The sequence below is a fragment of the Cenococcum geophilum genome (assembly GCF_001692895.1).
Source record: "Cenococcum geophilum 1.58 unplaced genomic scaffold K441scaffold_17, whole genome shotgun sequence".
NCBI lineage: Eukaryota > Fungi > Ascomycota > Dothideomycetes > Gloniales > Gloniaceae > Cenococcum > Cenococcum geophilum.
In genome coordinates, this window is record NW_027137575.1 from 1,354,024 (window position 1) to 1,374,198 (window position 20,175).

Below are 20,175 nucleotides of genomic sequence, written 5' to 3' on the forward strand. Positions count from 1 at the left end.
CAGTCGTGGCGTTAACGACATATTCCTAGAGGTTGGCAGGAGACGAGGATCGCCGATTCCGCCAGCCCATCCTCTCGGTTGCACCAGCTGCCGTCTTATTGAGGCAATGATGGGAGGATGGGAGAGTGGATGAGCGCGAAAGCGGGCATTGCGGCCCAGCCATGGCTACGTACTGCTATGTCTGCCAACCTACAAAGCCCTGACGGAGCGCCGTATTCCTTTATTTACCTCGGTTGAGTAAGACAAGCCCTCAGCCACCAGGGTAAGACTTTCCTAGCCAAAGTGGCCCGCCACGTCTTGGTCGCGCTCGTCATCTCCATCGCGATCGTCAGGCACGTTCCCTGTCTCCATGTTTTTTGCTCTGCTTTTATCGCGCGGATGTCCAGCACTTATTTCTGCCCTCCCTCTTCCATCAACCTTCGCCTCATGCAAAAATGGCAGACATGCAATCGAGCAGTTCCCCTCCCAAAAACATTTCCCAGAAGCAGCCAAACGAATGCTATTATTAGATGTTTTTCGGCTTGATATGCAGGGACCGTCTCGCGGTGTGCTTTCGCTTCTTGACACGGACTTCATCCCCGCAAACCGTGGACCACCAGGCCATCTATATCGAACATAAAAGCTGCAGGGCTATAGCATAACTAGGCCGAAGACGGTCAGTTCCTTGGTGCATCATTGAACGTCCCTGGTGTGGCTTCAGCCACTTCTGCCGTCGTAATATCTCATCTCACAAACCAAAACCTCACATAAACTTGGAACAATCATGACCGAACAACATTCCTCATGAAACCTCTTAGGTGGTCTAGACTAATTTTCTAAGCCCAAAGAAACCTAGAAAAATAAGGAATGGTCAGCAAGAAGAGCACATTTAGCAACCAAAAGTTTAAAAACGCTTGCTTAACACTAGCCTCGTGAGGGAGTAAGAAGATAACAACTAGACACATACTAGTCGTAGTGCATTACGGTAGCTTCTCGGTAGTTGATCAGTAATTTGTCATGCAGACGCAATAAATTGGTAATGACTACTGGATGAAACCCTTTTGCATTCCAATTAATAGACTATCTATGTTTGCACAAATGAATTCTGCTAAGTTCTGGGAGACCAAACTAAAACCAAGAGTAATACATATGCTTAACCGTAGTCCCTGGCGCCAATTTCCACAAAACAAATTTAAAGCCGTTAAAGAGGAGTAATAAGGTGGGTGGATGGAGATCTACAGGATCCTAAGTTGCCCGTGTGACGGTGGCGCTGCCTCGTCATCGCCTAGATGGGGCTGCTCCGTTCTTGACGCCACAGTTGCCAGATTCGGTGGCTCGCCCGAGGTGGAGAATCCATGTAGAGAGGATGCGTTACTGCATAAGGGGGTGTTTTGGACCGTCGTTCAATTTCACATAAAATCATCACTAAAGAGTCAGAAAAGAGCCCTATGCACATTAAAAGTTGACATATACTCACTCTCCAAGGTCATCATATGCTGTCGTGTCTGCCTTATAAGATGTATCTCGGGCTGCGACAAGAGCCACCTTGGTCTTTGCGGCCTTTGTTTTCTTTCCGCCCTTCTCTGCAGCCTTTTCCTCCTTCATCTTCTCGTTTGATAGCGTAGTCAAGCCGCTTGCAATCTTCTTGATCTGATCACTTGGAAGGTCCTTTGAAATTTGCTTCGTGAACTCCTGCAAAAAGAGCACATACTGGGCTTTCTTCGAATTTGACGAGATCAAGGGGACGAGGGACTCTCGGAGTTTGAGGAACTGATCCTTGGTTTGAGGGTTGAAGATGCTGAGGGAGGAGAGTTCGATGGATTTGGTGGGATCGCTCGAGTCTTGCAAAGTCACAGGCTTCGGTGCGGATCGATTCTTGGAAACTCCAATGTCGCCGAATAGATCTTCGGCGTGCTTGAGATCGGCATCCTGCTCCGTCTTACGGAGTCGTGCCCGCTTCTCTGCTTCATCTTCTTCCTCATCACTGCTCTCATCCTCTTCCTCCTGCTGTCTCCTTCTCATGGCCTCCATGCGTTTTTCTTCGATTCGCTCTGACCGAGACTTGTGATTTGCTTTTGCCTCGGCCTCTGCCTTTGCTTTTGCCTCAGCTGCTTTCTTGGCCTTTTCCCGCTCTACCTCAGAGTCCTCTGCAGCATCCCACGAATCCAAAACCTGGGAAGGGTATTAGCGGGGGGCATGCGACCGCATCGCAGAAAGATGTCTGGACGTACATCGCTCTCTTCTTCTTCTTCATCGTCAAATTTGCGGCGTGCAATGGGTGCAGGCGGGGAGGATGGAGGAGTGCTCTCCTCTTCGTCATCGTCTATAGCAAGAGAAGTGTTAGCTGTAGTTTACCAAAAATCCGTTGAGGGCTTGTGCCAAGTGTGCACAAATTTATTTCGAGGAATGACGTACCCCATTTAGACGGCGCCATAGTAGTCAGACTGAGGGGAGGTAAGCTGCAGGTATTGTTCGTTTCTCAAGTTGAGAAGTCAAAGTGTTGAGTATGTATTCGGTCGCGGAAAAGTCTTCAGAGTGAAATTCTAACACTCTTTTGAAGTGGGTCGAGGGTTGAATGTTAAATGTTAGGGAATCCAGAGGAATCACGCTGCAGAACAATAACTTTGGGCTCGCCCAGTGTGACTTCGCTTAGCCTCATAAGTGATGCCCAATCTCATTGGCAGCGCGAGCCGTTTTAAAAAGTGCACTACCGTGGACCGATCTCATAAGGCAGATTTCACATAAATTGCTTTTTTTTCAAAAATTTCCATTGAGCACAATCCTCCGAGACGGCCAACTGCAATATCCTCCTAATAGGTGCAGGAATGCGTCAGAGGCTTCTGCCTGTGATACAAGTTTCATTGGTTGCCTTCTTCTCCATACCAACTAAGATATCCAGAGCCATAAGTGTACATTATCAGGCGTCCGACAATGGCTAGTGTCGTGAAAACCATCTCACTGAAAACTGCTCCAAAAACTAAAAGTCCCAAAGCCCCATCAATCACCGACAGACCCGGGAAGCCCAGGATCGGTTAGTGTGAACTTGTTTAAGGCGTCGCTAGAGGTAATACATGCTTTCGATAAATGCTACAACTCAACGAAACAATCGAGAGCAGCTTTGAGAAGACAACTCAAGCTCCAAGGGGTTATACACCTATAGGAAAAGATGGGGGCAGATATGATATGAAAAAAATGGAGATATGCGATTGATGTCACTGCATTGTATTTAATAGTCTCCACGCACTTTATTTGAAAAAAGACTTCAGAAAAAAAGTTTCAGTCACCGTATTGCCTGTGGTCTTGAACGTGTGCGCTTAAACCTGCCAGCTTCGTGAGATGCTTCGAGATCCCTTCCCTTTCCCGTTTAGATCATAAAAGGAGACATGGCAAATGACTTCCACAGTGCATTAGCTCCTAAGCTTCTGTCGACAGCCGTATGCACATACTCCACCTATCAGATCTCAACTCAGGTCCATTTTAGTAATTGAGGAAACCAATTAATGAGACGGGTAAGCCTAGAGGAAATAGCTGACGTACCCTGGCTCCACGTGACAGAGCTGAGTCTTGGCTTTGAGCTTCCTCCACGTTTTGTTGGAAGCCAATTCTCCTGAAAACATCACCACACACAACCTCATTTCCCTCCATCTTCTCTGCTGCGCTTCCGGCGTTTAAATTCTCTCAGGTCTAATTCTTCTTCTGCTCTTTTCTGTCTACCTAATTCTCGGGGGCTGAGTGCAGATTGATGAGGTCGGACTTGGCCGTTCGCAAACATGGCTCCTCTACCCATAAAGTTCACTGAGCTTCTCCAGGTATTTTCATCATTCCATTAGGCAGCCTAGAGCAGTACTAACGCCACCTTTTCAATAGTTAACGCAAGTCGACATCCTCGTACGTTATCTCCCATTCCGTTGAGCTCCAAGTGCGACCTGCAGCCTAAGACTCTCACTAACCCAACAAACAGCCAGCGTCGATAGGATTCAACTCATGTGTAAGTGACAATCCATCTCACGCTCCTGTCACAAGATTCGGCGCTGACGTTGTTTCAGACACTAGAATCCGATCACTACATCTGTGTGCGACAGAAGGTCGATGAGACCGCATCACCAGAAGTCATCATCATTGATCTCAAGAATGGCAATAATATTATTCGGAGGCCTATCAAGGCCGATAGTGCGATCATGCACTGGACCAAACAGATCATCGCCTTGAAGGCACAGTCGCGAACACTTCAGATCTTCGACTTGGCGCAAAAGGCTAAATTGAAATCCACCACAATGAACGAGGACGTGGTGTTCTGGAAATGGTTTAGTGAGACGAGCCTTGGCTTGGTCACGGATAACTCTGTTTATCACTGGGATATTTTTGACCCAAGCCAAGCTGCGCCGCAAAAGCTGTTTGACCGGAATCCCAATCTTTCGGTATGATCAAAGCTAGCCAGTATCTTCGTCAATCTTGTACTGACATACAAACCCGTAGGGTAACCAAATCATCAACTACAGAGTTAGCGCGGACGAGCAATGGTCGGTGGTAGTTGGAATTACGCAGCAACAAGGTCGCGTTGTTGGAAACATGCAGCTTTATTCTAAGGCGAGAGGTATCAGCCAATCTATCGAAGGACATGCGGCTGCGTTTGGTACCGTCCGCCTGGAAGGTGCTCCTGCAGATACAAAACTGTTCACGTTTGCTGTCCGCACAGCAACTGGTGCAAAGCTTCATGTCGTCGAAGTAGACCATAACGCGGCAAACCCTCCGTTCCCGAAAAGAGCTGTCGACGTCTACTTCCCAAGTGAAGCCACGAATGATTTCCCTGTCGCAATGCAAGTATCCCAGAAGTACAACGTGATCTATCTTGTCACCAAGTACGGCTTTATCCACCTCTACGATCTCGAAACAGGCGCTTGCATTTTCATGAACAGAATATCAAGCGAAACTATCTTCGTCACTGCCCCAGACTCAGAATCCTCTGGTATTATTGGAGTGAACAGGAAAGGTCAAGTTTTAGCTGTTAGCGTAGATGAGAACACCATCATTCCATATCTCCTGCAGAATCCCGCCAACGCAGAGCTTGCTTACAAGCTGGCATCACGAGGCGGCCTTCCTGGAGCCGATAATTTATATCAGCAACGCTTCGAGGGTATGCTCGCTTCTGGTCAGTATATCCAAGCTGCACAGATTGCCGCAAACTCCCCACGGGGCTTCCTACGGACACCTCAGACTATTGAGAGATTCAAAGCGGCACCACCGCAAGCGAACCAACTATCAGTCATTTTGCAATACTTCGGCATGCTCTTGGACAAGGGTTCATTAAACAAATACGAAACGTTGGAGCTTGTCCGACCTGTGCTGGCACAGAATCGCAAGCACCTGCTCGAGAAATGGTTCAAAGAGGACAAACTTGACTGTTCGGAAGAGTTGGGAGATATTGTTCGGCCACACGATTTGAACTTGGCACTTAATATCTATCGACGGGCTAACGTACATCAGAAAGTAGTCGCGTCTCTTGCAGAACTCGGCCATTTTGATAAGATCTTGCCGTACAGTGATCAGACTGGATACCGACCAGATTTCAACGTCTTACTTCAACACATCGTCCGTGTCAATCCCGAGAAAGGCGCAGAGTTTGCTACCAGCCTCGCAAAGCACGAAGCCGGACCCCAAGTGGATATCGATCGGGTTGTAGACATTTTCCAATCTCAAGGCATGATTCAACAAGCTACCGCTTTCTTGTTAGACGTACTCTCAGGTAACAAGCCCGAGCAAGGCCATTTGCAAACCAAGCTCCTCGAGATGAATTTGTTGAATGCACCACAAGTTGCAGACGCCATTCTCGGAAATGAGATGTTCTCATACTATGACAAGCCACGCATTGCGCAACTTTGCGAGAATGCAGGTCTTCTGACTAGGGTATGCGCATTTTATCAATACAAAAGAAGCATGATCTAACAGTTCATCAGGCACTCGAGCATAATGATGACACCGCCGCTATTAAGCGCATAATTGTCCAAACCGACAGGTTGCCTGAGGAATGGTTGATCAACTATTTTGGTCAGCTCACGGTCGAACTCTCTCTTGAATGCCTGAATGAGATGCTGCGGGTAAACATTCGCCAGAACCTTCAATCTGTCGTTCGCATCACTCAGAAGTATTCGGATCTTCTCGGGCCTACGAACATCATCGATCTATTAGAAAAGTACCGGACTGCTGAAGGTCTTTATTTCTATTTGGGTGCAATTGTCAATCTTAGTGAGGATAAGGACGTGCATTTCAAGTATATCGAAGCTGCGACCAAAGTCGGTCAGCTCAACGAAGTTGAACGCATCTGCCGAGAGAGCAACTTTTACGATCCGGAAAAGGTAAAGAACTTCCTGAAGGAATCGCAACTCACTGAACAACTTCCTTTGATTATCGTTTGCGACCGATTCAACTTCATCCACGACTTGGTTCTTTACCTCTATAAGAATCAGCAATTTAAGTCGATTGAAGTCTACGTTCAGAGAGTAAACCCATCCAGGACCCCAGCCGTTATTGGTGGACTGTTGGATGTGGATTGTGAGGAGAGCATTATCAAGGGTCTCCTTCAATCCGTTAATCCTGCTTCCATACCTATTGATGAGCTTGTTGCCGAGGTCGAATCGCGTAACCGTCTAAAGCTTCTTCTACCCTTTCTTGAGGCTACTCTAGCAAGTGGCAACCAACAGCAAGCTGTCTACAATGCTCTTGCCAAGATCTACATTGACAGCAATAACAACCCGGAGAAGTTCCTCAAAGAGAATGATCAATACGATTCATTGGTTGTTGGCAAATACTGCGAGAAACGCGACCCGAATCTTGCGTACATTGCTTACAGGAAAGGACAAAATGATCTAGAGTTGATCAACATTACCAACGAAAATGCCATGTTCAAAGCCCAGGCCCGGTACCTTTTGGAGCGGTCCGACTTGGAGATTTGGGAGTATGTGCTAAGTTCCAATAATATGCATCGGAGATCTCTGGTAGACCAAGTCATCTCAACTGCCGTTCCTGAGTCACAAGATCCAGACAAAGTCTCTGTAGCTGTCAAGGCTTTCATTGGCAGCGATATGCCGTCTGAGCTTATTGAACTTCTTGAGAAGATTATTTTAGAGCCTTCAAGCTTCAGCGATAATGCCACTCTCCAGAATTTGTTGATGCTTACCGCTGCAAAATCCGATCGAGGCCGTATGATGGGCTACATCCATAATCTAACAAACTACACTCCTGAGGACATTGCCTTGCAGTGTATCGAGCTTGGCATGTATGAGGAAGCGTTCGAGATTTACAAGAAGGACAACAATCACGTTCAAGCATCAAGTGTTCTCATCGACCATATCGTTAGTATCGACAGGGCTCAAGAATATGCTGATCGCGTGGATCTTCCTGAGGTTTGGAGCAAGGTCGCTAAAGCACAGCTTGACGGCTTACGCGTTAGTGATTCCATTGAATCTTATATCCGTGCTCAAGATCCCTCAAACTTTCTCGAGGTAATCGAAATTGCCACTCATGCGGGCAAGGATGAAGACTTGATCAAATTCCTCAGAATGGCAAGGAAAACTCAGCGCGAAGTTCCTATCGATACGGCTCTAGCTTTCTGCTTCGCTCGAACAAATCAACTTCCTGAGCTCGAAGACTTCTTAAGAGCGACTAATGTTGCGGACGTTGAGGCTTCAGGAGACAAGGCATACGAAGAGGGCTATCACGAGGCCGCCAAGATTTTCTTCACCAGCATCTCAAACTGGGCTAAACTTGCGACTACCCTTGTTCATCTTGAAGACTACCAGGCTGCGGTAGAGTGCGCCCGAAAAGCAAACAGCACCAAGGTGTGGAAGCAGGTTAACGGAGCTTGTGTAGCTAAGAAAGAGTTCCGTCTAGCTCAGATCTGTGGCCTGAATCTGATCGTCCACGCTGAAGAACTTTCAGATCTGGTCAAACAATATGAACGCAATGGCTACTTCGACGAGCTCATCAGTCTTCTTGAGGCTGGTCTTGGTCTTGAGCGGGCACACATGGGCATGTTCACAGAGCTCGGTATTGCGCTTTCTAAGTATCATCCGGATCGTGTGATGGAACACCTCCGGCTATTCTGGTCTCGCATCAACATTCCCAAGATGATCCGTGCTTGCGAAGAAGCGCACCTCTGGCCAGAATTAGTCTTCCTCTACGCTCACTACGACGAGTGGGATAATGCAGCACTTGCTATGATGGAGCGCGCCGCTGACGCCTGGGAGCATCACTCGTTCAAGGACACGATTGTAAAGGTTACCAATTTGGAAATTTATTATCGTGCACTGAGTCACTATCTGGAACAACAACCATCGCTGTTGACCGATCTTCTGCAGGCACTGACACCTAGAATCGACGTCAACCGCGTGGTGAGGATGTTCCAGAAGTCCGACAACATCCCGCTAATTAAACCATTCCTACTCAACGTCCAGCCACAGAATAAGCGAGAAGTGAACAACGCAATCAACGATTTGCTAATAGAAGAGGAAGACTACAAGACCCTGCGGGATTCAGTCGAAAACTACGATAATTACGATCCCGTGGATCTCGCTCAGCGTCTGGAGAAGCACGATCTAGTCTTCTTCCGCCAAATTGCCGCTAACATCTACCGTAAGAATAAGAGATGGGACAAATCGATTGCGCTGTCCAAGCAAGACAAGCTTTTCAAGGATGCTATCGAGACTGCTGCGATGTCTGGCAAGTCGGAGGTCGTTGAAGAGTTGCTACGCTACGTAAGACTGTGGCTCATTTCCTTTAGAATTTGACTAACAGTATTTTAGTTTGTCGACATTGGCAGCCGAGAATGCTACGTTGGTATGCTTTATGCTTGCTATGACCTCATCCGTCCCGATGTTGTTCTTGAAGTGTCATGGCGCAACGGCCTGACCGACTTCACTATGGTACGAACTCAACTCTTTCAACAGATTGTTATCTTTCATCAATTAAGTACTTACTGTTATTAGCCATACATGATCAATTTCCTGAGTCAACAAGCTGCGACGATCGAAATGCTTAAGAAGGATAACGAAGAGCGGAAAGCCAAGGAAAAAACTCAGCAGAAAGATGAAGAGAACGCTCCCATCCTTGGCTCTCGTCTGATGCTTACCCAGGGCCCAATTGCGTCGGCTCCTTCGCCAGGTCCTTATGGACAACCTAATGGCATAGCTCCCCAGCCAACCGGCTTCCGGGCCTTTTAAGCCTAAATTTGTTCAATAAACTGAAACGTATTTTGCCAAGTCCGACCCGAGGTTCATTTGTCATGTTGGTCTGAATCATGCGAGGTGGTGCTAAGACTGCACACATACCTTTCCATCTTGCGGGCTTGGCGGGTGAGCGGGGGTGGAGAGCGAGGGAAGGGCTTCCTGTATTTTGATGAGCGTTCACGATGGGTTATGTGCGCTCATCTGTGCACTAGTTTTCACCCCTTGTATTCTAGTTTACCTCATCTGGTGATGTTAATTGCTTCTTCCTTCATGTGGTAGTAATGAGACGATGGCGGTGAATGCATGAAACACTTGTCCCCACACCCAAGAAATATTTTAATAGCATGTGGTGAGACACATCCTAATACGCGAAATAGTGGGCGATCAGGGCGATCAGGGGTCCCACGGCTTATTCGACCAGGCGTACCTACACCATCTCGTCAATTCCGGTGGTTAGCGCAGCCACGTCCGCACGGCCTTACTTTCCCTTAAACAGCAAAAATACCAAAACTTCCCCTACAAAAAGGCCGTGCAGACGTGGCTGCGCTAACCACCGGAATTGACGAGATGGTGTAGATTGCGGTGCACACGGAATCCCACGCAGTTGGCTTGTACGCCCTCCTTCGGGCATGATGTCTTTGTGGTTGAGTGTGCCTCGTGCAGGGTCCGTTCACCGGCTACGTAGTCGTGCCCAGACAAGACCGAAGAAAACCGCGCCCAGCCTATTCCGTTCCATCGTTATGCCTAGCTTATGATCGGGATATCTCACATTCACGCAGAAAATAGGTACTTAGCAGTGCCCGTGATACGGAGGGGCACAGGGCCGGAGGGTTAGTAGAAGACGGTTCCCAGTACTGTTGCCGTACGTAGAGCGTGGATAGAACGGGGACATACGGGGGTTGGATGCGTGGTCATTCAGCCCAGAACAAGCAGCACGGGGGATGTACACCACCTTGGCGCATCCGGTTGAAAGCGCGTGTCGATCGGATTTATACCCAAAACACGTCAAAATGGTCGTGCTTATTACTTTAAAGGTATAAAATTGTTGCCGTTTGATTGCCAAGATCAACACGCGCTTTCAACCAGATGCGCCAAGGTGGTGTAATAAAAATGACATGCGGGCGGGCGGACATCAGCCAGGTTGTGTGGAGCAAGATGTCCCGGAAAGAGCTTTATCGATTGTAATCGACGCACCAAGGGTACAGGGCGCACGTTCTGGAGGGGTAGGGAAGCTCTGGCCTTACCGTGGCTCTTACTGTAGCTTATTTCTTTTGCTTTGGGAGAAAACCCTCCTCGTCATCTGCCCGAAGTCGATAAAATCTTCGATAAATTCCTCTTCCTTCTCCCCACCTTCTCTCCCTCTCAATCAATTCCTCTGCTCAGTGCTTGCTACCCGTCATGGATCTCGCCATTGACAGATCTGTCAGTCAGTCCCAGGCCGTCATTGAAGATGAGTATGATGAGCACCATGAGCACCATATCCACCGAAACTCGATCCACCACAGGCTGCGGGCAAGCAGCTCTATCATGCAATTGAAGAAAATTTTGGGTGCGCACACGCTTTAATTAGCCCCATGAAGCTCCCTGGCTAACTGAATCAGTTGCCAATCGTGGAGAAATTCCTATACGTATTTTCCGTACTGCTCATGAGCTGTCCCTCCACACGGTCGCTGTCTACAGCCATGAGGACCGCCTCAGCATGCACCGGCAAAAAGCCGACGAGGCCTACGAGATTGGACACCGAGGCCAGTACACTCCCGTCGGAGCATACCTGGCCGGCGATGAAATCATCAAAATTGCACTTCAGCACCAAGTTAACATGATCCACCCTGGCTACGGCTTTCTCTCCGAGAACGCTGAATTTGCAAAGAACGTTGAAAAAGCTGGTCTCATTGTAAGTCATCCACCATTACCGAAAACCATATATGCTTTTTTACCCGCAACTCCGTTGTTGTTGATTTTGTTGAGGCGCTGTTCCAGTTTCCCGACATAAAGTCCGGGGCCGGGATATGCAAGCTTACCGCAGCTCCGTCTCACCCTTGACTGCTTTTGTCGATCGGTTCAACAACTGATGAGAGCGCTCAGATGCACTACCAAGCTAACCAAAACATAGTTTGTAGGACCTACTCCAGAGACTATTCAAGCCCTAGGCGACAAGGTGTCTGCGCGTAGGCTCGCAATCAAGTGCGAAGTTCCAGTTGTGCCCGGCACCCCTGGCCCCGTGGAGAGGTATGAAGAGGTCAAGGAATTCACAGATCAATATGGATTCCCGATCATCATTAAAGCTGCCTTCGGCGGTGGTGGTCGAGGCATGCGAGTGGTCCGTGAGCAGGCCAGCCTCAAGGACGCCTTCGAGCGGGCGACATCAGAGGCTAAATCGGCCTTCGGTAATGGCACCGTCTTCGTCGAGCGCTTCCTTGACAGGCCGAAGCACATCGAGGTACAGCTGCTGGGCGACAACCTCGGCAATGTCGTCCACCTGTACGAGCGAGACTGCAGCGTGCAGCGTCGTCACCAAAAGGTCGTGGAGCTGGCTCCCGCTAAGGATCTGCCGCAGGATGTGCGTGAGGCTATCTTAAATGATGCCGTCAAGCTTGCCAAGTCGGTCAACTATCGCAATGCAGGCACTGCCGAGTTCTTGGTCGATCAAAAGAACAGATATTATTTCATTGAGATCAACCCTAGAATGTAAGTTGGCTTTAGAGCTAGTCAAGCCCATGTAACAACCGGCCATCTGCCTCTCCGCAACCATACCGATCCCGTAATCCTAAGTACTAAGCTACTGTTGCTAACTTCTCCCTTAGCCAGGTCGAACACACCATCACCGAGGAAATCACTGGCATCGATATTGTTGCTGCGCAAATTCAGATCGCTGCTGGCGCCTCACTTGAACAGCTTGGCCTGACCCAAGAACATATCTCTACTCGGGGCTTTGCCATTCAATGCCGTATCACAACCGAAGATCCAGCCCAGGGTTTCTCTCCTGACACGGGCAAGATTGAAGTATACCGTTCCGCAGGCGGAAATGGAGTCCGTCTTGATGGCGGTAACGGCTTCGCAGGTGCTATCATCACCCCACATTACGATTCTATGTTGGTTAAGTGCACTTGCCACGGCTCTACCTACGAGATTGTTCGACGAAAGATGCTTCGTGCCCTTGTCGAGTTCCGTATTCGTGGTGTCAAGACCAACATTCCATTCTTAATCAAGCTTCTCACACATCCCACTTTCATCGAAGGAACTTGTTGGACTACCTTCATCGATGATAGGTTCGTAGAGTGCCATGTTCCTTTGAATAACGTCTGCTAATCCCCATTAGTCCTGAACTGTTTGCTCTGATTAGCAGTCAGAACCGTGCCCAGAAATTGCTCGCGTACTTAGGTGACCTTGCAGTCAATGGCAGCCAGATCAAGGGCCAAATCGGCGAGCCTAAGTTTAAGGGTGAAATAATCAAGCCCGTCCTCTATACCTCGGCTGGCAAGAAGGTCGATTGCACAGAGCCTTGCCAGAAGGGATGGAGAAACATTATTCAAAAGGAGGGTCCGGCAGCCTTCGCCAAGGCCGTTCGAGCTAACAAAGGCTGTCTCCTCATGGACACAACGTGGCGTGATGCTCATCAGTCTCTCCTCGCCACTCGCGTCAGAACTGTCGATATGTTGAACATCGCCAGGGAGACCAGTCATGCGTACGCTAACGCATGGGCTCTCGAATGTTGGGGTGGTGCTACATTCGATGTCGCCATGCGCTTCCTCTACGAAGATCCTTGGGATCGGTTGAGGAAGATGAGGAAGCTAGTGCCAAACATCCCCTTCCAGATGCTTCTCCGAGGTGCCAACGGTGTTGCCTACTCATCGTAAGTATTTTATGCCAAAATACTAGAATTGCAAGCTAACGGACGTAGGCTCCCTGACAACACTATAGTCCACTTCTGCGAGCAAGCAAAGAAGAACGGCGTCGATATCTTCCGTGTCTTTGATGCATTGAACGATGTCGACCAGTTAGAAGTCGGTATCAAGGCCGTCCTCAAAGCTGGTGGTGTCGCTGAAGGCACCGTATGCTACAGCGGTGATATGTTGAACCCCCACAAGAAGTACAACCTCGAGTACTATATGAACGTTGTTGACAAGATCGTCCATATGGGTGCCCATGTCTTAGGTATCAAGGATATGGCTGGTGTCCTAAAGCCCAGGGCAGCTACCATGCTGATCGGTGCGATCCGAGAGAAGTATCCCGATCTCCCAATTCACGTCCACACCCATGATTCAGCTGGTACCGGTGTTGCCTCAATGATTGCTTGCGCTCAAGCTGGCGCCGATGCGGTAGATACTGCTATTGACAGCATGTCTGGCATGACTTCGCAACCCAGCGTCGGTGCAGTACTAGCCTCGCTCGAGGGTGGCCCTCACGATCCGGGCCTTGACGGGCACCTGGTCAGGCAATTGGACAGCTACTGGGCACAGGTCCGACTGTTGTACTCTCCATTCGAGGCTGGTCTTACTGGGCCTGATCCGGAGGTTTACGAGCACGAGATTCCAGGTGGTCAATTGACCAACCTGATCTTCCAAGCCTCTCAGCAAGGTCTTGGTGAGCAGTGGGCACAAACCAAGAAGGCTTACGAGCAAGCCAATGACCTCCTCGGCGATATTGTCAAGGTCACACCCACTTCCAAGGTCGTCGGTGACCTCGCCCAGTTCATGGTCTCCAACAAACTCAGCTATGACGACGTCCTCGCGAAAGCCGACCAGCTCGACTTCCCCAGCTCTGTGCTCGAGTTCTTTGAGGGTCTTATGGGCCAGCCGTACGGTGGCTTCCCTGAGCCCCTCCGCACGCAAGCGCTCCGCGGCCGCCGCAAGATGGACAAGCGGCCCGGCCTCTACCTCAACCCGGTCGACCTGGTCAAAGTCAAGAAGGACCTCAAGGGGAAGTGGGGCGACGCGACCGAGTGCGATGTCGCCAGCTACGTCATGTACCCGAAGGTGTTCGAGGACTACAAGAAGTGGACGACCAAGTACGGCGACCTCAGCGTGCTGCCGACGCGCTACTTCCTCGCGCGCCCGGAGATCGGCGAGGAGTTCCACGTCGAGCTCGAGCGCGGCAAGGTGCTCATCCTCAAGTTGCTGGCTGTTGGCCCGCTGTCTGAGCAGACGGGTTTCAGAGAGGTCTTCTACGAGATGAACGGTGAGGGCAGAACCGTGACGGTCGAGGACCAGCATGCGGCGGTCGAGAATACGAGGAGGCCGAAGGCGGATCCCTCGGATACCAGCCAGGTTGGCAGCCCGATGGCTGGTGTTGTTGTCGAGGTCCGCGTCCACGACGGCTTGGATGTCATGAAGGGCGATCCGATTGCTGTGCTCAGCGCTATGAAGATGGTGAGTTATATTCCCGCATCCGTGGAAGCCCCTTGTTTCTCCATATATTCACATCCGATATGTTGTTCGTTCTTTTTGGACAAGGGCTAATGCAATTTACAGGAAATGGTCATCTCGGCACCGCATTCAGGTAAGATCGGCTCGCTGGGCGTGCGCGAGGGCGACTCCGTCGACTCCCAGGATTTGGTGTGCAAGATTGTTAAGTAAATGGAGGGTAAGAAGATTGTAAGCGTGTGTGTGTTTTAGGAAAACATGGTATCTAGATATCTAGTAGGGAGACGGAAAGTATTGTTTGGTCCATAGATCTGGGAGCTGTTGAGTGTGCTTGTGGAGTAGCTTTAACGCCCAAGTGTGATTATATAACGACTTCTATTTGTTTCTCTATGGTATGCTTCTAAGGCTATTGGGAGTCAACGTGATGGCTTACCTCTACGAGATTCAACTTCGTTTCCAAATTCAACGTGCACCCAGAGACACTTAAGCAACACGCCTGGTTGTTTGAAGTGGCACCCTTGAGATAGATACTCTTATACCTACAGAAAGAAGCCTTAGTAAGACAGTTAACAGCCTCTACTAGGGTACTGAAGTGTCCCAGCGGTCGGGCGGCCGAGGCGCCCCGGAATTGTGCGGCCGCAGATTGCACCTCTTCTACTTAGGCTGAAGCTTCTACAACTTCAATTCTTCACGTTCTTTGTGTCTAATTGACGTCTAGATATATTATATACAAAATTCTAGCATTTTTAAGGCTCTGTAGAGAGTTTTCTAAGGAAATATCCTAACTGCCTAATTGGGAAGTGTAGTCGATTGCGACACCGGTTTCGGGTTTAACCCAATTTAACTTAGTACTCCGGATAACCCGAAATGTTTCCGAGCCAGGACGGGTCCCGAATCGGCTTCCGCGTTTTTGCACACAAGTCTAACACGATATCTGAATAGCCGCGCGGGCCGTTACAAGAACCAAGATCAGCATCCCGTAGTTGATCTAGAGAGGAGAGGGCTAATTTAACTTTATTTAGACGTCATAGATAACATGCCAAAAAACACCATAGAGTCGGTGTTTTCCAATCGCAGAGCAAGTGCATTTCTATGTCACTGTTGCAATTACCGATCGATGCTACAGTATACCAACAGGGCCCTTCTCCGCGAATTTACTGCATTGGAAAGGATTTGCACAGCCATGCAGACTGTAACTGTAAAAAGGCCTGAGCTGACAAAACACGTAGCTCCAACCGACTGTGATGCGTGCTACGAAGCTGAGTTAATACTGACCAATAGATTTGTTGCCCACGTTACAGCCAATCGTACGGCTGAGAGAAGACTAACGGCAGATGCCGCTTGGATCAGTGCGGCGTCTACCTACCAGCTGCGCCCAACGCCGCATTGCGGCAACAACTCTTTCATTCAAGACTCCTACGAAAACGACGTCGATAACTGACAATGGGGATGGATGTAGCGCGAGTTGGACTAACTCTCTTAAGCAATCCCCAGGATGCAGTAGTTGAGTGAGTTCGGAAATCTCCGCCTCGCTCAGACTTTGGGTGAGAAACTAACCTAAATTAGCGTAGTATTCGTCCACGGCCTTCAAGGGCATCCGCGCGAGACTTGGTTCTCGGACCCAAAATCAACTCAGAGGAAGTCAAGGGAGACCTTATCTCCGTCGTCTGAAGTGTCCAGAAGAGACAAACTTCGAGTAACTAGTCCTTTTCGCTTCCTCTCGAACCACAAACGCAAGCAGTCTAGAAGAAAGGTTGAAGTAGGACGCTCAGACAATGTCGAAGAAGAAAGAAACGAGGAACCGGAGGCCAAAAAGATCTTCTGGCCGGAAGATCTCCTCAAGGCGGACTTTCCCAAGGCCAGGATAATGACATTCGGTTACGATACAAAGATCACACAAGGTTACCAAGCAGCAAATCAAGGCAACATCTTCTCCCATGCAAGGAATCTCTTATATGATTTGGAGGCAAAGAGAAGGCAAGCACCGAACGGTGACTTAATCTTCGTCGCGCATTCTCTTGGTGGCATATTGGTTAAGGAAGTCCTCCGGCGCTCCCAGGTAGACCCAGACGTAAAGATCAAGAAAATCTTCGACTCCACCACCGGTGTCTTCTTCTTCGGCACCCCTCATAGAGGTAGCAGGGACTGGGCCTCATTCGGGGAAGGCGTCGCTACCGTTGCAGGCCGTCTACTAGGAATTGATGTGAATTCTCAGGTCATCCATGCTTTATTGCCCACTGGCCCTGAGCTCGAGATTTGTCGGGAATCATTCACTGCCCAATGGGTAGAACGTAGGGACAATCTTACTGTTAGGACTTTTCAGGAGTCCAAGGGCGTTATGGGCGTTCGATTGGGAGGGTTCAATAAGCTCGTACTACAGTGTCCCACCTCAGGTGTCGGAAGTAACTAATAGTCCAATAGATTGTGCCCCCCGACTCCTCCACCCTAGATCATCCTAACCAGCGGGCGAGAACAATAGACGCAGACCATATCGGAATGGTCAAATTCAGTGGGAGAAACGACAAAGGGTACGAGTGGGTGAAAGAGGACATCGAGGAACTCATTGCGAAGGCGGAAGACGTGGCGCGGGATCCTATTCCTAGTATGTAGTTAAGTGCTCTTAAAGCCTTTATAATCTAATTTTTATAAAAGAAAAACAGGACAAGAAGAGAGTGGAATTGAGTCAAGAGGAACGCAAATGCCTACAAGTGTTGCGTACTTCAGGCTACGAACAATTTAAAGACAGGAATCCCGATCGACTTAAGGGGACTTGCCAGTGGTTTCTACAGCATAAGCATTTCCAGAAGTGGCGAGAAAGTAATTCCTCGAGTCTGCTTTGGGTATCTGCAGATCCAGGATGTGGTAAATCGGTTCTGTCCAAATCCCTTGCAGATAATGACTTAAAAGGCACCGAGGCTCGCGTTACTTGCTACTTCTTCTTTAAGGATGATAATAAAGAACAGAAAAGTGTTACCAGCGCGCTCTCCGCATTATTGCACCAGTTGTTCTCGCAGAAACAGTTACTTATCCATTATGCTATGCTAGATTACACAGCCGAAGGAAATCGACTACCACAATCATTTCACAAACTATGGAATATCCTTATAAAGGCTACAACCGATCTAAAAGCCGGCGAAGTCGTCTGCATTCTAGATGCTCTAGACGAATGTGAAGAATCAGGGCGATACGAAATCATTAGTGCCCTAAATGCTTTCTACAAGAAAGTCACTTCTTCAAAGGAAAACCTATCCAAGCTTAAATTTCTTGTCACCAGCCGCCCTTACCTTGACATTGAACGGCGATTTACAAAGCTGACACATGACTTTCCTACAATACGGCTACAAGGCGAGAAAGAATCAGAAGCGATTAGCCGCGAGATCAACATTGTCATTAAATGGAGGATTGCGAATCTCGGACCGGAACTGAACCTTGATGATTTGGAGCAGTCAACCCTCGAAGACGGGCTCTTAAGCATGACCAACCGGACTTATCTCTGGTCAAAACTCATTTTTGATATAATCCGGGACGAAATTGAGCTCTCGAGTACGAAGCTAAAAGAGATCATCGGTACCCTTCCGAGCACGGTAGACCAAGCATACGAGGCGATTCTATCCAGAATCCGGGACAGAGAACGACCCCGAGCACAGAAACTTCTCCGCATCATTGTCGCAGCGAAACGGCCACTCACCTTACAAGAGATGAACATTGCTTTGGCCATTGAAGACCACCACAGATCGTACGAAGATCTTGACCTTAAAAGTGAGGCAAGGTTTGAAACCACAGTCAGAAATCTCTGTGGTCTCTTTGTGAGTGTCATAGATCAGAGGGTCTATCTGATCCATCAGACCGCAAAAGAGTTTCTTATTGCAAAGAGCGAGGCGGTTGTTGACCGATGGCAGCATTCTATCGACCTAGTGGCATCAGAGCTTCTTATGGCAAGAACCTGTATCATCTATCTCATGTTCACTGTCTTTAACGATGGCTTCGTTGGCGAAACGACAAGTCGTAAATCTGCCATCAAGCAGCAGACAGAAAATCATGGCTACCTTAGTTATGCCGCACGTTTTTGGGCTACCCACTACCGACAAGCGCAGAAAAGAGCAACTGACGAAATATTGCAATCGGTTCTCAAAATCTGCGACACTCACAGCCCGCGATTCCAAAATTGGTTCAATGTATACTGGAATATGGTTCACCCATATATTTCCACTCCGGGGTTCACAAGCAGTATTATGGTTGGGTCATATTTTGGTCACGACGCCGTAGTCAAACTGCTGCTCGAGACGGGTAAGGTCGAAGTCGACTCGAAGGATAATGAATACGGTCAAACGCCGCTATCGTGGGCCGCCGAGAACGGGCACGAGGCCGTGGTCAAGCTGCTGCTCGAGACGGGCAAGGTCGAAGTCGACTCAAGGGATAATGAATACGGTCGAACGCCGCTATCGTGGGCCGCCGAGAACGGGCACGAGGCCGTGGTTAAGCTGTTGCTCGAGACGGGTAAGGTCGAGGTTGACTTAAAGGATAACAAATACGGTCAAACGCCGCTGTCGTGGGCCGCCGAGAAGGGGCACGAGGCCGTGGTTAAGCTGCTGCTCGAGACGGGCAAAGTCGAAGTCGACCCGAAGAGCGGGTCCGGTCGAACGCCGCTATCGTGGGCCGCCGGGAACGGGCACGAGGCCATGGTCAAGCTGCTGCTTGAGACGGGCAAGGTCGAAGTCAACTCGAAGGATAAATGGTCCGGTCGAACGCCGCTATCGTGGGCCGCCGAGAACGGGCACGAGGCCGTGGTCAAGCTGCTGATCGAGACGGGCAAGGTCGAAGTCAACTCGAAGGATAATGAATACGGTCGAACGCCGCTATCGTGGGCCGCCAAGAACGGGCACGAGGCCGTGGTTAAGCTGTTGCTCGAGACGGGCAAGGTCGAAGTCGACTCGAAGGATAATGAATACGGTCAAACGCCGCTATCGTGGGCCGCCGAGAAGGGGCACGAGGCCGTGGTTAAGCTGCTGCTCGAGACGGGCAAGGTCGAAGTCGACTCGAAGGATAATAGGTCCGGTCTAACGCCGCTATCGTGGGCCGCTAAGAACGGGCACGAGGCCGTGGTTAAGCCGTTGCTCGAGACGGGTAAGGTCGAAGTCAACTCGAAGGATAATGAATACGGTCAAACGCCGCTATCGTGGGCCGCCGAGAACGGGCACGAGGCCGTGGTTAAGCTGCTGCTCGAGACGGGCAAGGTCGAAGTCGACTCAAAGGATAATGAATACGGTCAAACGCCGCTATCATGGGCCGCCTGGAACGGGCACGAGGCCGTGGTCAGGCTGCTGCAGTCATTTTGCTCTTCATAGTTGGTTCTTTATATTATGTTTAGCCCACCACAGTTGCACACCGCGCACACCCCCCACCAAACAGGCGTAGATTCTTCCTCTTCAGGTTAGAACGTCACGTGTGTTTGACTTGTATGTATCTGCATCAGCGCCCAACTGTCGCGCGCCCATACTCAAATCACCTCGCATTTGCATACTTTTACCTACATCTACAATGGCTCTCAACCCTTTGTTGAAGCTGTATGACTGTGTAAACTTTGCCCTCGATGATATCGACGAAGTTCGCCA

The 20,175-nt window shown here is 49.4% G+C and overlaps 5 protein-coding genes across 5 annotated transcripts; 4 read left to right on the forward strand and 1 right to left on the reverse strand.

Moving 5' to 3' along the window:
* Positions 1 to 959: 959 nt before the first annotated feature.
* Positions 960 to 2,573, reverse strand: K441DRAFT_658776 (translation initiation factor eIF3 subunit). The gene is made up of 4 exons (XM_067648416.1): positions 2,395 to 2,573; positions 2,211 to 2,302; positions 1,457 to 2,151; positions 960 to 1,404 (listed from the first exon to the last, which is right to left on the reverse strand). The coding sequence occupies exons 1-4, from the start codon at positions 2,411 to 2,413 to the stop codon at positions 1,389 to 1,391; spliced, it is 822 nt and encodes a 273-aa protein (XP_067504852.1). The 5' UTR covers positions 2,414 to 2,573; the 3' UTR covers positions 960 to 1,388.
* Positions 2,574 to 3,596: 1,023 nt separating this feature from the next.
* Positions 3,597 to 9,391, forward strand: K441DRAFT_658778 (clathrin heavy chain). The gene is made up of 8 exons (XM_067648417.1): positions 3,597 to 3,788; positions 3,847 to 3,867; positions 3,941 to 3,967; positions 4,026 to 4,397; positions 4,456 to 5,883; positions 5,934 to 8,729; positions 8,778 to 8,897; positions 8,961 to 9,391. The coding sequence occupies exons 1-8, from the start codon at positions 3,750 to 3,752 to the stop codon at positions 9,192 to 9,194; spliced, it is 5,037 nt and encodes a 1,678-aa protein (XP_067504853.1). The 5' UTR covers positions 3,597 to 3,749; the 3' UTR covers positions 9,195 to 9,391.
* A 988-nt stretch (positions 9,392 to 10,379) lies between these two features.
* On the forward strand, positions 10,380 to 14,710 carry K441DRAFT_658779 (pyruvate carboxylase). Its single transcript, XM_067648418.1, has 6 exons — positions 10,380 to 10,749; positions 10,802 to 11,094; positions 11,314 to 11,888; positions 12,005 to 12,469; positions 12,520 to 13,053; positions 13,102 to 14,710. Exons 1-6 carry the CDS (start codon positions 10,599 to 10,601, stop codon positions 14,657 to 14,659), a joined length of 3,576 nt encoding a protein of 1,191 aa, XP_067504854.1. The 5' UTR covers positions 10,380 to 10,598; the 3' UTR covers positions 14,660 to 14,710.
* Positions 14,711 to 15,963: 1,253 nt separating this feature from the next.
* K441DRAFT_635015 (uncharacterized protein) lies at positions 15,964 to 17,050 on the forward strand. The gene is made up of 2 exons (XM_067646420.1): positions 15,964 to 16,071; positions 16,130 to 17,050. The coding sequence occupies exons 1-2, from the start codon at positions 16,007 to 16,009 to the stop codon at positions 16,971 to 16,973; spliced, it is 909 nt and encodes a 302-aa protein (XP_067504855.1). The 5' UTR covers positions 15,964 to 16,006; the 3' UTR covers positions 16,974 to 17,050.
* A 167-nt stretch (positions 17,051 to 17,217) lies between these two features.
* On the forward strand, positions 17,218 to 19,908 carry K441DRAFT_557018 (ankyrin; the record flags this gene model as incomplete). Its single annotated transcript, XM_067643357.1, has 2 exons — positions 17,218 to 18,531; positions 18,592 to 19,908. Coding segments are annotated over 2 exons (2,631 nt in total), but the record flags the coding sequence as incomplete, so codon positions are not given.
* Positions 19,909 to 20,175: the final 267 nt, after the last annotated feature.